The sequence below is a fragment of the Orycteropus afer genome, unplaced genomic scaffold (genome assembly GCF_000298275.1).
Source record: "Orycteropus afer afer isolate SDZICR_OR568_19922 unplaced genomic scaffold, OryAfe1.0 scaffold00712, whole genome shotgun sequence".
NCBI classification, from domain to species: Eukaryota; Metazoa; Chordata; class Mammalia; order Tubulidentata; family Orycteropodidae; genus Orycteropus; species Orycteropus afer.
In genome coordinates, this window is record NW_006922299.1 from 64,412 (window position 1) to 78,566 (window position 14,155).

At 41.6% G+C, this 14,155-nt stretch overlaps 1 protein-coding gene across 1 annotated transcript in view; it reads left to right on the forward strand.

The window, feature by feature from the left end:
* The window catches only part of CA5B (carbonic anhydrase 5B), a 35,889-nt gene extending 25,065 nt beyond the window's left edge, over nucleotides 1-10,824 (forward strand). The window contains exons 5-7 of the mRNA XM_007957130.2: nucleotides 1,448-1,510; nucleotides 3,165-3,320; nucleotides 10,645-10,824. Coding sequence (XP_007955321.1) covers nucleotides 1,448-1,510; nucleotides 3,165-3,320; nucleotides 10,645-10,824 — 399 coding nt within the window. The remainder of the gene's footprint in view (nucleotides 1-1,447; nucleotides 1,511-3,164; nucleotides 3,321-10,644) is intronic.
* The last annotated feature ends 3,331 nt before the right edge of the window (nucleotides 10,825-14,155 follow it).

Consider the following 14,155-nt stretch of genomic DNA (forward strand, 5'->3'; position numbering starts at 1 on the left):
ACTATGAGTCAGATCCAACTTGACGGCAGTGAGTTTGGTTCTTTTTTTTTTTTTTTTGACTTGCATTATATTTCTGCTAGACAGCACTGGTATAAAAGGATAAAGGCAAAGAACTCAAAATAAATAATGTCTAAAATACATTTTGGGAGCTCTGGTAGCATAGTGCCTAAGGCACTTGACTGTTAACCAGAAGGCTGGGTTCAAACCAACCAGCCACTCCTCGGAAGGAAGGTTGGGCAATCTACTTCTGTAGTGATACTTCCTCGGAAACCCAAGGAGGGGTCACTATGAGTCGGGGCTGACTCGATGGCACATAACAACAACAAAATACATTTTAAATGGAATAAAGATAAAGACAAATAGTTGTGGGAAATGATCATGAAAAAAAATGAATATTCACTAGTGCTCTTTTTGTGATCATTTCCCACAGTTGTTTATCTTTATTCCATTTAAAATCTATTCTTAACCAATCTCATTATTTATTTTGAGTTCTCTATATAGTAGTCCCTGGGCAGTGCAAATGGGTAACAAGCTCAGCTACAAACCAAAAAGGTGGCGGCTCAAGTCCACCCAGAGGCACCTTGAAAGTAGGGCTTGGTGATCTAGTGCTAAACCAATCAGCAATTGAAAACGCTGTGGAGCACAGTTCTACTCTGACACATGGGGTTGCCATGAGTTGGAGTTGACTTGATAGCAACTCATTTGGTGTGGCATGGTATGGTACAGTACGGGATGGTATGGTGTGGTATGGGGCAGAATGGTACAGTATGGCGTGGTATGGGACAGTATGGTATGGTATGGTATGGTACAGTACGGTATGGTACAGTGTAGTACAGTATGGTATAGAATGGTATGGTATGTGATTGTACCTTTGCTAAGTGCTTAATTTACCTTCCCAGGAACTCCCTGATGATGATACAATCTGTTCCATTTCTCACATGAAGACCCTAAAGCTCACGAGGTTAAGTGCTTTCTTGTCAGGTCTCACAGCAAGAAAATGGAGAACTGGGTTGAAATCCCAAGGACCGCATGCTGGGTAGGGCCTCTGAGCTCCTGCAGGTTCAGTCCAGGGTGGAGGCTGAGGCTCCTGGAATGAGCCCTGAGGACTGGAGGCCTGAGCTTTACCCACCTTCCTGCTCTCTGCCTTGCTCCATTGCTGCCCCGCTGTGAGCTCAGAGGGGATGGCAAATGGCCAATGGGCCGGGCGCACTGTTCTCTGTTGACTGGTGAGCACCTGAGCCCATCAGCAAACAGCCTGCTCCTTTGTTCTGCATCTAATTTCATTACACCCTGTGGAAAACATCCTCAATCGCCAGTTTAAGTGTGCTTTCCATGTGTGGTTTGTTGGTTTTTAGGTATTCACCAGGTAGTTCATTTTAATTCACATAATAGCTTCGAAAGTGCAATGTCAGTTGTGTTTAATATTTTCTCATTGATGGTTCTTTAGCTAGGCAAACATCATAAAGAGCTGCAGAAACTGGTGGATACATTGCCGTCAATTAAGCATAAGGTAATTTTTCTCTTGTTCCTAAATCACTTGAAATTTATTTTATGTTTCAATCTCAAAGTGGAGTCATTAACAAGGTACTTTGAATCAGGAAATGTAATTAAATTGAATGTAATTAAATTGAAATGTTAGAAGACAACTTGTCTTCTAGAACACTCGTGTTAGGAGTTATGCTACCCCTAGGATACCTTTCAAGTGTAGCTGTTGAGATTCGCAGGGGGATCTGTTGACGGGCACAGAGCTTTCTGCTTCTGCTGCCATGCTGATGAGGACTCGGGCCTTGGGAGTATAATGATCTCCCCGAGCCTGTGCTGGCGTAGTGCCTAAGGCATTTGACTGCTAACCAGAAGGCTGGCGGTTCAAACCCACCAGCCACTCCTCGGAAGGAAGGTTGGGCAATCTACTTACATAGTGATACCGCCTCAGAAACCCAAGGAGGGGTCGCTATGAGTCGGATCCGACTTAATGGCAGTGAGTTGTTGTTTTTGTGTGCCTGTTTCCTACACTGGCCCCTTCTAAGTCCTTGTAAAAACATGCTCAGAGCTTCCTTAAGTGGCTACCCTCCCACCACTAGGGAGGATAGTTTTATAGACACTGACTTGACTTGTCCAGCTTTAAAGAACAATTACCTCTATCCTTCAGATTGGATACCTTTGTCCAACTCCCAGGATGAATGGTTTAATATTCAGAGTCCCAAGAGACTGCTCCCTGGGAAGTCTGGATAGTCTTTCTAGCTTGTCTCCCCTCACCACCCCTATTTTAGTCCAGGATGCTGGCTTCTGAAAGCATTATATTCTAAAAGGAGACTGACTCATCTATAGAGTAAAAGAGAGGCCTCCTAGTTTAGGCACCACCTCAAACCAAACCCATTGCCATCGAGTCACTCCCAACTCATCGTAATCCTGTAAAGGACAAAGGAGAACTGCTCTACAGGGTCTCCAAGTCTGTAAATATTTGCAGAAGCAGACTGTCACATCTTCCTCCCAGGGAGCAGCTGGTGGGTTTGAACCACTGACCTTTCGCTTAGCAGCCCACTGCTTAACACCGTGCCACCAGGGCTCCTTTGTTTAGGCACCAGCCCCCACCTAATTAATACCTCCCAACAATTTGCAGAGGAGACGCCCTAGAATTGATGGGGAAATGAGTTTTGCTGTATCCCACTGAGCAGTATCAGAAATACAGTGATACAAAGAAATTTTTTTCTTCTGTGAATGTTCAGTTTTTATCATCATCACATACCCTTATTACTCATCTATCTTCTATCATTTTCCTGGTTTTTTTTTTTCTATTTCGATTGCAGTATTAGTTGTCTTTATTACTGGTTTCTAAGAGCTCATTTATAATTAAGTATGTTATATTTTCATTGTCACACAATGCAAATCTGTTTCCCCCTATTTATATCATTGTGGTCTTTTTGTTATTACTGAAGTTATGTATTAAATCTAACCATATTATATAGTATGTTTAAAAAAAAAGAAAATACACAGTGAATTGCAGAAACAAAGCAAAGCATGATTCTGTCCTAAGCGGTGACTCCTCAGGAAATTCCTCACAGGGCCCTTGGCTCCTGTGGACCACTGCTGGCCCCCAGACACACATTGACAATCATTGCCTTCCACTACCTGATACTGACTGGGTGATCCCTTCTCTTGCTCAGGATACCCTTGTGGAATTTGAGTTGTTTGACCCTTCCTGCCTGATGCCCACCTGCCCAGATTACTGGACCTACTCAGGGTCTCTTACCACCCCGCCACTCTCTGAATCTGTCATCTGGATCATTAAGAAGCAACCAATAGAGGTTGGTCATGGTCAGGTAAGCTCTATCCACAACTTCTACAGAAGGAAGTTCAGGTGCAGCTGCATCAAAGTGGGATGGGCTCAGAACTTGACATCCATTTTTAACATCATGCAACATTTATACATTTATATTAAAATATGTTAAAAGCCTTGGAAACCCAAAGGCAGTGGGTGTTTGGTTTTGGTTTTAATGTGTGATCTCAGTTTGGACACTAATTAGGAGCTGCCTCAAATTAAGTACGCTCTGGTGAGGCATTTGGCTGCTAACCAGAAGGTCGGTGGTTCAAACCTACCAGCTGCTCCACGGGAGGAAGATGAGGCAATCTACTTACATAAAGACTGAAAAAAAAAAAAAACTCCCAAAAAACTCAATGGGGGTTGCTATGAGTTGGAATCAACTCGATGGCAGTGGGTTTTTTTTTTTTTGTCAAATTAAGTAGCTCTAGTAGTTAAACTATAGGGAAACATAAGCTCTTTATTTCCATACCTGACAATGAGTGGACATGCATTATGTGTATCTCTGTGTACACCAAGGCCCTTTAAAAATGGAAGAATGCAGGCTGGAAATGGATGTGTTCAATACTCTTTAAAATCTTTTAGGGACTTTCACTGTGGAATCTTATGGTAAAAACAGAACCCAACAATGTCTGTCCAGACATTTCACTGTGAGTCAGTTATTTTGAATTTGGGATTTATTTTTCTCTTAGAAACTAAGTTAAGTGGTGGTCACAACATCAACACACAGAACTCTATTTAATTTATAATGTAACTAAATTACGATACTAACTATTTATACTTCATTTGTATAGAATTTGTATTGATTACAAAAAATTTAATAAGAAAAACATTTTTTGTAAAGCATGAATTTTAAAAAAATTTCTTTTAAAAGCCACAAAAACATTGATAGCAAAATTCAAAGATTGGAACCCCTCCCCCCAAAAAAGTAAACTATTGAGCAATATCTGAAGAATACAGAAGCAAAAGAGCTAAAATAAAACATTAAAAACGGACTCCAGAAGTACATTAGAAGAAATACATACTTTATCCAAGTAGGATTTATTCTTATGATGTAAGGGTGGTTCAGTATTACTACTTATATTAATAAAATCCATCTTCTCAGCAGATATATAGAGAAAAATTGTATTATCACTTCCATAGCTTCTTAGATGACATGAACAAAATCTACCATTCAGTTCTTAAAAATTTTTTGCAAAATTAAAATGAATGGAGATGTCCCTAACTTGATAAATAGATTGACCTCAGGTTAAAAGTAAATAGTACACTTAATGTGGAAAGGATGTCTCCTAATCCTACTACTATTCGCACATCAAATCTTATATTAAATGATATGGAAATAGCCAATACAATTAAGCCAGAAAAGGAAAAAGAAATAATAATAATAATAATAATAATAAAAACCTACTACAGAAAATAAGATAATTCAGTAATTAGTGGAATATGTTATTAATTTATGTTGTTATTTGCTGTCGAGTCAGCCCCGACTCATAGCGACCCCTCCTTGGGTTTCCGAGGAAGTATCACTACGGGAGTAGGATTGCCCAACCTTCCTTCATAGGATTCCAAATCAATATATTTGACACATATAGATCACAATTAGTTAGAAGATATAATGGAAGAAGGAACCCTATTTATAATGGGAATGAAAAAATAATGAAATAAGCTTAACAAGAAAAGTTAACAAGAAAACTTTAAAACATTCCTGAGGAACACAAAGGAAGCCTTGAATTAATAAAGATTCATACCTTGTTAATTGAATGGGAAGACATCATAATTGACATTTTTGATGTCAGTTCTCCTTAAGTTGTTACTCTTCATGAAATGTTTATTCTCCGTACATTTAATGTGTTCCCAATAAATATATACCAAGATTTTTCTTAATTTTTTTTAAAAAAATTATTATGATTTGGGTGAAAGTTTACCGAGCAAATTCATTTTCCATACAGCAGTTCATACACATTTTGTTTCATGACATTGACTGCAATCCCCACAATGTAATAGCTCTCTTTCCACGTCCTCCCCATAGTTACCTCTTCCCTGTGTCCTTCCCTCCCATGTACTCCCACCCCTGAGTGGTCTCCCTGTGAAAACACTGCCCTTCTGTTCTCCCATGATTGATCCCTCCAAGGAATGTATCTACCTGATGTAAATGTTCACCCTATATATCTGTTGTTTGGCTGGAAGCCATGGGAGTGAGTTCAGTTCTAGACCTGAAGGGTAACTGGAGGCCATAATCTCAGGGATCTCACCAGGCTCTATCAGACCAGTAAATGTGGTCTTTTTCATGAATTTGAGTTTTGTTCCACATTGTTTTTCCACTCTACCTGGGTCTCCTGCACTGATCCTTTTCTGAATGGTTGACAGTGGTAGCTGTGCACCAACTAGTTCTGGTCTCATGGTCATGTAGGCTGAAGTTCACATGGTCCACTAGTCCCTTGGATTAATTTTTTCCACGTGTCTTTGGTTTTCTTCATTCTTCTTTTTTCCAGACCAGGAAAGACCCATTGTTGTATCTAGATTGTTGCAAGCTTTTAAGACCCCATTCACTACTCACCAAAGCAGGATGTGGAACAATATCTTTGTATAATATGTTATGCCAATTGAGCTCAGTGTCCCCTGTGACCAAGGCCCTGAGTCCACAGCTCATCATATATAAGCCAAGCTTATATATGATCACGGATATATTCCCTTTTGCCTAGACATACCTGATTATTCAGGTTGTCTACCTGTCTAAGATTTTTTAATAGATATGCTAATTCTGATGTTCATATAGAAAACCAAACAAGCATGAGTAGCTGGAAAAAATCCTAAAAAACAAAATGAGTGATAGCCCAACATATTATAAAGTTTTAATAGTTAAATAATGTGATGCCGCCACATAAATAAAGTGGTAGATCAATGGAACAAAATAGTAAATTCAGAAATAAGCCCAAATACCTATGGGAATTTAGTTTATGATAAAGTAGCATCTCAGTTCAGCGGGAGGAAAAGATAGCATATTCAATAAACGGTATTGAGGACAACTGAGCAGACATGTTGGAAAACACAGTTGAATCCATCATTGAAATTTGCAAAAGATATGTTCCACATACTTTAAATATAAAATGTGAAAAATAACACCATAAAAGTCCTAGGATACCATAGGAAAATTCTTTCATACCTACAAATGGAGGAAGATTTTCTACCTATAAATCCAAACTAGAAGTCATAAAGAAAGCAACTAGGGAATTAGATTACATAAAAATGTTTAAAGATTCTGTATCATGAAAATCACCATAAACAAATGGCAAACTGGGAAAATATTAGCAACTCATAGTCTTAATCAGCTACAGTGTATTGAGTGCCTACTAGCATAGTGCCTAAGACACTTGACTGCTAACCAGAAGGCTGGTGGTTCAAACCCACCAGCCACTCCTCAGAAGGAAGGTTGGACAATCTACTTCCATAGTGATACTACCTCGGAAACCTAAGGAGGGGTCGCTATGAGTCAGGGCCCACTCCACGGCACATAACAACAACAACTATATTCCAGGTCCTCTTCTAAGTGTTTGAGACACAGTAGTGAACAAAACAAAGAAAGAGCTCATTTTCTTAATATGTAAAGAGCTCCTAGAAATCAGTTTTTTAAAAACAAGAGAAAATGGTATAAACAGACAGTTTACAGTTAAGGAAATGCAAGAACCTCATAAACACATGGAAAGATGTTACCTCGCTCATTTATACACACACACACGTACACACACATATATGTATAAAATTAAACTACTACACTGAAATACCATTGATTCAGCTATCCAATTAGCAGAGACCGCCACTGCTGGTAGAAGTAATAGAGAAAGGCCCTCTTGTGCCCTGCTGGTGGGAGTTACATTGGTACCATTGGAATAGCAATCAAAGTGCAAGTGTACATAACCTTTGAAGAGCAATTTACTCTGCAGATGAACTCCACAGATGAAAATTTATACATATAAATGGTTACTCTTTGCCCCCTTTTTATAAACAACCTAAATACCAATCAGTTGGGAAGTGGCAAATTATGGTAGATTCACACCCTGGGATATGAGCAGGTCTTATACAACAATGTGAACATGCTTTGTGCACTGATAGCTCTATTGCTCTTCTCCCAGACCCCAGCTGTGGGGCTTTAGAGATGGGGGTGAGGGCTGAGAAGTGGGGAGTTCAGGAAGCTGGATTTTTTGACCCTGAAGCTGGCTCCATTCATTCCTACACTCATTCAAATAACATTCATTAAATCAGTACTCATGAAGTATCTACTCCGGGTCAAGGACTATGCTAGGCACTGAGAACACCTTGGTGAAGCAAACATAAAGTCCCTACCCCCAGGGAACTTATATTATCATCAGAAATACAGACAACAAGGAGAGAAAGCATGAAAAGGCCAATAGCTCTAGCCTGAGTTAATCAATTTAATAGTATGACAGTGGGGTAGGGACTCTTTTAGGTAGACAGGACTGAACAGCCTTTCTGAGCACTTGGGAGAGAGCTTCAGCCTGGGGACGAGGAGGTGGGGAGGGGGAGGATCTTAGGGGGCACAGAGGTGCATGATGCGGAGCACCACAGAAGTGGGTTTACACAGGAAGAGGCAGAGGGAGAACAGAAGAGCTGGAGGGCCGCCAGCATGTCCACAGACACAGGTGTGCAGAGTGGAGTCTGTTCCTAGACCGAAAGTGCAGACCACACAAATCTGCCTTCCCCAGCCCTGCTCTTCAGAATTCCTTATCTCAAGAAGGAGTATCCAACACACCAAGAGTTCATGAATCCATTAAATTAGTGGAGGGGAGTACAGAGAGACTGCTCAAAGAGATGCATAATAGGTCATCAGGAGGAGCTGGCAGCTCTTCCAACATGTGCTGTGGGCACAGACATTCCTTGGCCCACCTGCTAGACAAAATACAGAGCTTGACTGACCATAAGCTGAGCTTTGTAGCGTTTACATTTAGTCGGGCACTGTCCTTCATATTTAAAAATTAACCCATCACTGAAACAAGAAATAAATCAGAGGGCCAGTGGCCCACATGAGGACATTTTAAGTAAAATTTCAACACCAAAAAATATAGTCAGAAAAAAATGTTACGTGTCATGTATAATCCTAGTCACCTATTTAAAAACAAACAAACAAACAAACTCACTGCCATTGAGTTGATTCTGATTCATAGTGACCCCCATTGGGTTTGCAAGGCGGTAAATCTATAGTAGTAGATTGCCCCCAGTCTTCCTTCCACAGAGGGGCTGGTGGGCTTGAACCGCCAACCTTTTGATTAGCAGTCAAAATACCTTAGGCACTGCTCCAGAGCTCCTTTAATCACCTGTTGTTGGTGGTATGTGCTGTCAAGTCGTGTCTGACTTATAACGACCCCTCCTTGGGCTTCTGAGGTGGTATCACTATGGAAGTAGATCACCCAATCTTCCTTTCGAGGAGTGGCTGGTGGGTTTGAACTACCGGCCTTCTGGTTAGCAGTCACGTGCCTTAGGCACTAACCAAACAAGTTGCCGTCCTGTGTGTCAGAGTGGAACTGCGCTCCCTAGGGTTTTCAACAGCTGTGCTCTCTCAGCAGTCATCACCAGGCCTTTCTCCCGTCACCTCACTACTTAATGTGAATCACTGTTAGCGTAAATTCTCCTGGTCTCTTATCTGTACAAATAGACTTTTTTTGTTTTTACAAAAGTAGAATTATTTTTTACATACCATTTTACTCTTCTTGTCACTCAGTGGTGTGTAGAGTATTTTATTGACAATAAACATCTAGATCTTAGACATCATGTTTAATGGCTATATACTAGTCCATATCATAGATTCTTGTATAATTTGTTATCTGTATTTGGGTTAGTTCTCATCTTTTGCAGCTAGTTAGCTGAGTGAAAACAAGCATGAACTATCCGGACACCTTCTCAGTACACAAGGGCATGTGTGTTATTGGCAGGCGCAGTCCTGGTTTTTGGGCTTGCCTCTGCGGCTTGGCTTGGCCTGACCCGAACCAAACCCATTGCCGTTGAGTCAATCCTGACTCATAGCGAGCCTAAAGGGTTGCCAAGGCTGTAAATCTCTCCTGTAGAGCAGCTGTGGGTTCAAACCACCGACCTTTTGGTGGGCAGCTGACAGCCTTAACCACTGTACCACCGGGGCTCCTTGGCTGGAAGTTGGCTCCAAATGTCAAACACCTTCTCACACTCCTGCCTGCTGTGCCCTAGGCGATCCTCTCTGGAGCTACACTGGGTGGTGCAGGGAAGACGTGAACAGATCTCCCGCCGGCTCGAAGGAAGCAGCGATCTATAACACTGTTACCCCAGAAGCTGTGTGGCTATTGACTGGTGTTATGGGTCCAGGAGTGAACAAGCACTTGACTGGCTTACTCTTTTAATATTGAGCTGTGCTGTCCAGTACAGTAGCCACAAGTCATATGTGGCCATTTCCATTTAAATATAAATAAATTAAAATGAAATACAATGACACATTCGGTTCTTCAGTCACACTCGCCAAATTTTTAGTGCCAGTAGCCACCGGTGGCTGGTGGCCACCATAATGGACTGTGCAGAGCATTTCCATCATTGCAGAAAGTTCTTTGGCCAGTGCTAGCACTGAGGATGGCGTGGCCACTGATGCCATCCGCACACATTGCTTTACCCACAATGCCCAGGTGCGATGAGCCATCAGTAATAGGCTGTTTATGTTAATGATTCAGTTAAATGAAGAAAAAAAATTCTACTGCGACTATATCCCTCAGGCCTTCCTTTTATTTTTCTATACAAATCCGTTGCCATGGAGTCCACTCCCACTGATGGTGACCCCAAGTGTGTCAGAGAAGAGCTGTGCTCTGTAGGGTTTCCAGTGGCTGGTTTTTCAGAAGCAGATTGCCAGGCCTTTCTGCCAAGACCCATCTGCATGGACCTGCACCTCCAACCTTTCAGTTACCAGCCGAGCACGTTAACCATTTGCCCACCCAGGGACTGCTATTATCCTATAAGCAGGCTGTTTTGCCCATCTAAAGATGAGGTTCCTGAGAATCAATGAGAGAAAATAAGTCGTCCGGTACATACGGCTTATATGGGGCACAGGGCTTTGGAACCCAAGTCTTCTGATTGCCCCATGTGCCCCTCCCTGTTTCGCACATCCTGCTGCTGTCCCCCACACATGATGGCCTATTATATTCCCACCCAAGAGGTGAAGTCATTCCTGCGAAGAAGTAAGTTTTCCTTTTGTATCTGATTTTAGTTCAATGCTTCAGGGTTTAAAAAATGAATGTAATTTGTTCATTTAGTAAAGGTGGATATCTCTTGAATTTATCTCCTGTTTCTATTTCTAGATAGAGCAGTTTCGGACCCTGCTTTTCACATCAGAGGGGGAGAAAGAGAAAAGAATGGTCGACAACTTCCGCCCCCTTCAGCCCCTAATGAATCGCACTGTCCGCTCGTCCTTCCATCACGATTACGTGCTGAATATACAGGCAAAACCCAAGCCGCAGAGCAGCCAAGCTACGCCCTAAGACATTGCCATCTAGGCAGTATATCATCTAAGTACATGTTGACTTTTCAACATGGTTAACTAGACTATTCTAAACAGCTGCGCTTTACTAATGAAAAAAAACCAAACTCGCTGCCATCAAGTTGATTCCAACTCTTAGCAACCCTCATAGGTTGTAATCTTTATGGAAGATAAAGATTTAAATCTTTACAAGGCTGTAAATCTTTATAGAAGCAGACTGCCTCGTATTTCTTCTGTGGAGCCGCTGGTGGGTTCAAACCACTGACCTTTTGGTTAGCAGCCAAATGCCTTAACCACTGCACCACTTGCACTTGGTAAGTGGTAGTGCTTGGTAAAGAGCTCCTTGTGCGTTCCTAATAATTGACTATAATTACTGATGACCATTTCTTGATACGAGAGCTTTCCATCAGCAGTTCTTTGGTGGATACCTTATTTTTATCCATACTGAGGTTTTTCCCTGAAGTACTAGCAGGACATACAAGTTCTTCGTAAAGCAGTCAGTTGCTGATACCAAAACCAGACTCCTTGCCATCGAGTCAGATCCGACTCATAGCAACCCTTCCTTGGGTTTCCGAGATGGTATCACTCCAGAAGTAGATTGCCCAACCTTCCTTCCAAGGAGTGGCTGGTGGGTTTGAACCGCCAACCTTCTGGTTAGCAGTCAAATGCCTTAGGCACTATGCCACTAGAGCTCCTAGTTGCTGATGGTGATACCTTTGTATATGGGCCTTTTGTGAGCTACTGGCTTATCACGTTAGTGATGCTTTAGAAGTACGGATAGGGATAATGTTCAAAATGTTTGGCAACTGGTAAGGCATGGACACTGGCTTGTCACAAACAGCTACCAGCCCGGACTGGTGCCTCGTGGGTGACGATGGGCCTTGGTCTGAGGCGTCCTTTATTGTGGAACAGGAATGGGCCCGCTTGTATACGGACTTCGTCATGAATACATTTGTCCTGCTCTTTCACTCTCATTCTAGTACTTGAAGTACTCGAGATCAATTGATAACACATAAAGGAAATGTGTTTTGTAATCAGAAGAAAACAAAGACTTAGATATCAAAATCCTTTAGCATTTCTGAAGATTGGATGTTTTACCTAAAGGCTTGCTCATACAGAAAGCCTGTGCAGAAGATTTGAAAGAAAATGCTTAAAGTGCCTAGAACTTAGAATTCTTTCATCGTACTGTTACAGAAATATTTTTCAACAGATTAAGAATCTCATAGTCTCTAGTGGATAGTATTATTTTGCATTATTTGTACACTGTTCTATAGAATATGATGATAAGGTGATAATATTTTTCACAGTGACAGATGTCTTGAGTTCCCTTTAAAGCCGTTTGAACTCCATTTAGTCATTAGTTGATATTCTTTGTTTGCAAGGCAGGGGATCAACTTCAGTCTCCCAATTTATCCAGTAGCTTAGAAGATTTTTGTTACAGTCATAGGGAGAGACAGCAGATAGTCTACAATCCAGATCATTCCACCTATTCTGAAGAATGCATGCCACAGTCACCCTAGTTTGTAAATATCTTGTACTGTTTCCAATAGTCTAGAAGGCTGTGTTGATTCAGACTCAATGTTGCAAAAAAAAAGGGAGTGAGGGAATTTGCCTCTAGGGTGCCTACCATTGGAGAGGGAAGCATGTGTGCCCTAGGAAATGCCTCAGAATCCTTAAAAAGATGTTGTAAGCTGCAAGGAGTTGGCCCCCCTTGCATACAACAGAACCCAAACACTGCCAGGTTATCTTTAAAAGGGGAAACACATAAGACAGCCATTTTTCCAGGGCACCCATCTTCCTGCCAGGGCTGCTTCCAAAATCTTAGTGCAAAACTCTATTGCAGTAGATGTTCCAAATTGGAGTGAGTACCAGTGTAAAGAGTCCCTGACTTCCCCTAAGACAGCAGAGGTACAAAGGATGCTGTGTTTGTACGATGTTACTAGGGTTACCACGTGGCCTGGTTTGCTACTCCTGATTCACTTACGCATGTTGTTCTGGTGTATTATTAACAGCGTTCTCTTTCACTCTCAACCGTGCCATGTTTTGCACAATAAGTTCTGCAGTCGCCTTCCCCCCCAAGAGGTTATGGACACTACCCTGGGGGTGTGGGTTAGTCACATGACCCCCCAGAGAGGCACTCTGGATTGCCTGACTCCTGATACACCCTGTCGAGAAACATTGTTTGTTTTTTGATGCCTCCCTGCATGTACCTTCCTAGGCAGAAGAGGAGAAATGGGCTTGTGATCTATCAAAAGGGTAAAGAATTTTTGTGTAAAAATTGCTTTACTAATACTAGATCAATAAAACTCTTTATAATATTAACATTTGTTGAATGACTTTTCCTTCCTAGTTCTTTGGAGTATAATATACCCATTGCTGCTAGGTCAACGGTGACTCAGGGACCCCATGTGTTAAAGAGTAGAGCTGCTCCAGAGGGCTTTCTTGGCTGTACGTATTACAGAAGCAGATCTTCTGTGGTACACTGACTGGTTTTGAACTGCCAACCTTTAGCTTAGCAATCGAGCACAAACTGCTTGAACCACCTAGGGACCTTTTAGAGTATATAAAAATGTCCATAAAATTATCGAGACATCTTTTAACGTGTGGGTCAGATGGAATTGACAGGTAGTCCCCGACTTATGACATATTCAAGTTAGGACAAACTGCACTTAAAACGGTCTTTTGGTTGGGATTTTTTGTACATCTTAGCATTAACAATACATACTACATACAGTGTTGCAGCATGTAGTTTGCTGATGTTATCATTCTCAGATGTTCACTCGCAGAAATAGATTCAAAGATCAAATTGAAAAGATGCTGATAATAAAAAACAGTATGAAAACTGAAAACAAGAGGTATTCGACTTACATCAGAACTAACTTGCGATGGAGTCATGGGAGCAGAACCCTGTTGTAAGTCGGGGACTATCTGTACCAGAGAAACAGTGTGGGGACACCCCCTCTATCCCAGCTCACACACACAGTCTACATCCAGGGCACATCTGCAGTCACCATCTAGGGCCAGCTGCCAGTCCCCCTTCCTTTCCCCACCACACCTCAAAATTTAGGAAGGTGTGTTTCCCTTGCTCCCTGGAGGACACATTCTTTTGGCACGGTAGTAGCAGAAATATTCTATTAAAATTACTTACTTTTTAGGTTTGTCTGCACTACTAGAAGAATCAACATGATTTACTTGATACCTGTTCCACTTAAAGGAGCCCTGGTGGTGCAGCAGTTAACCACATTCAGCTCTAACAAAAAGGTAGGCAGTTTGAACCCACCAGCTGCTCAGTGGGAGAAAGATGAGGCAATCTGCTTCTGTAAAGATTTATA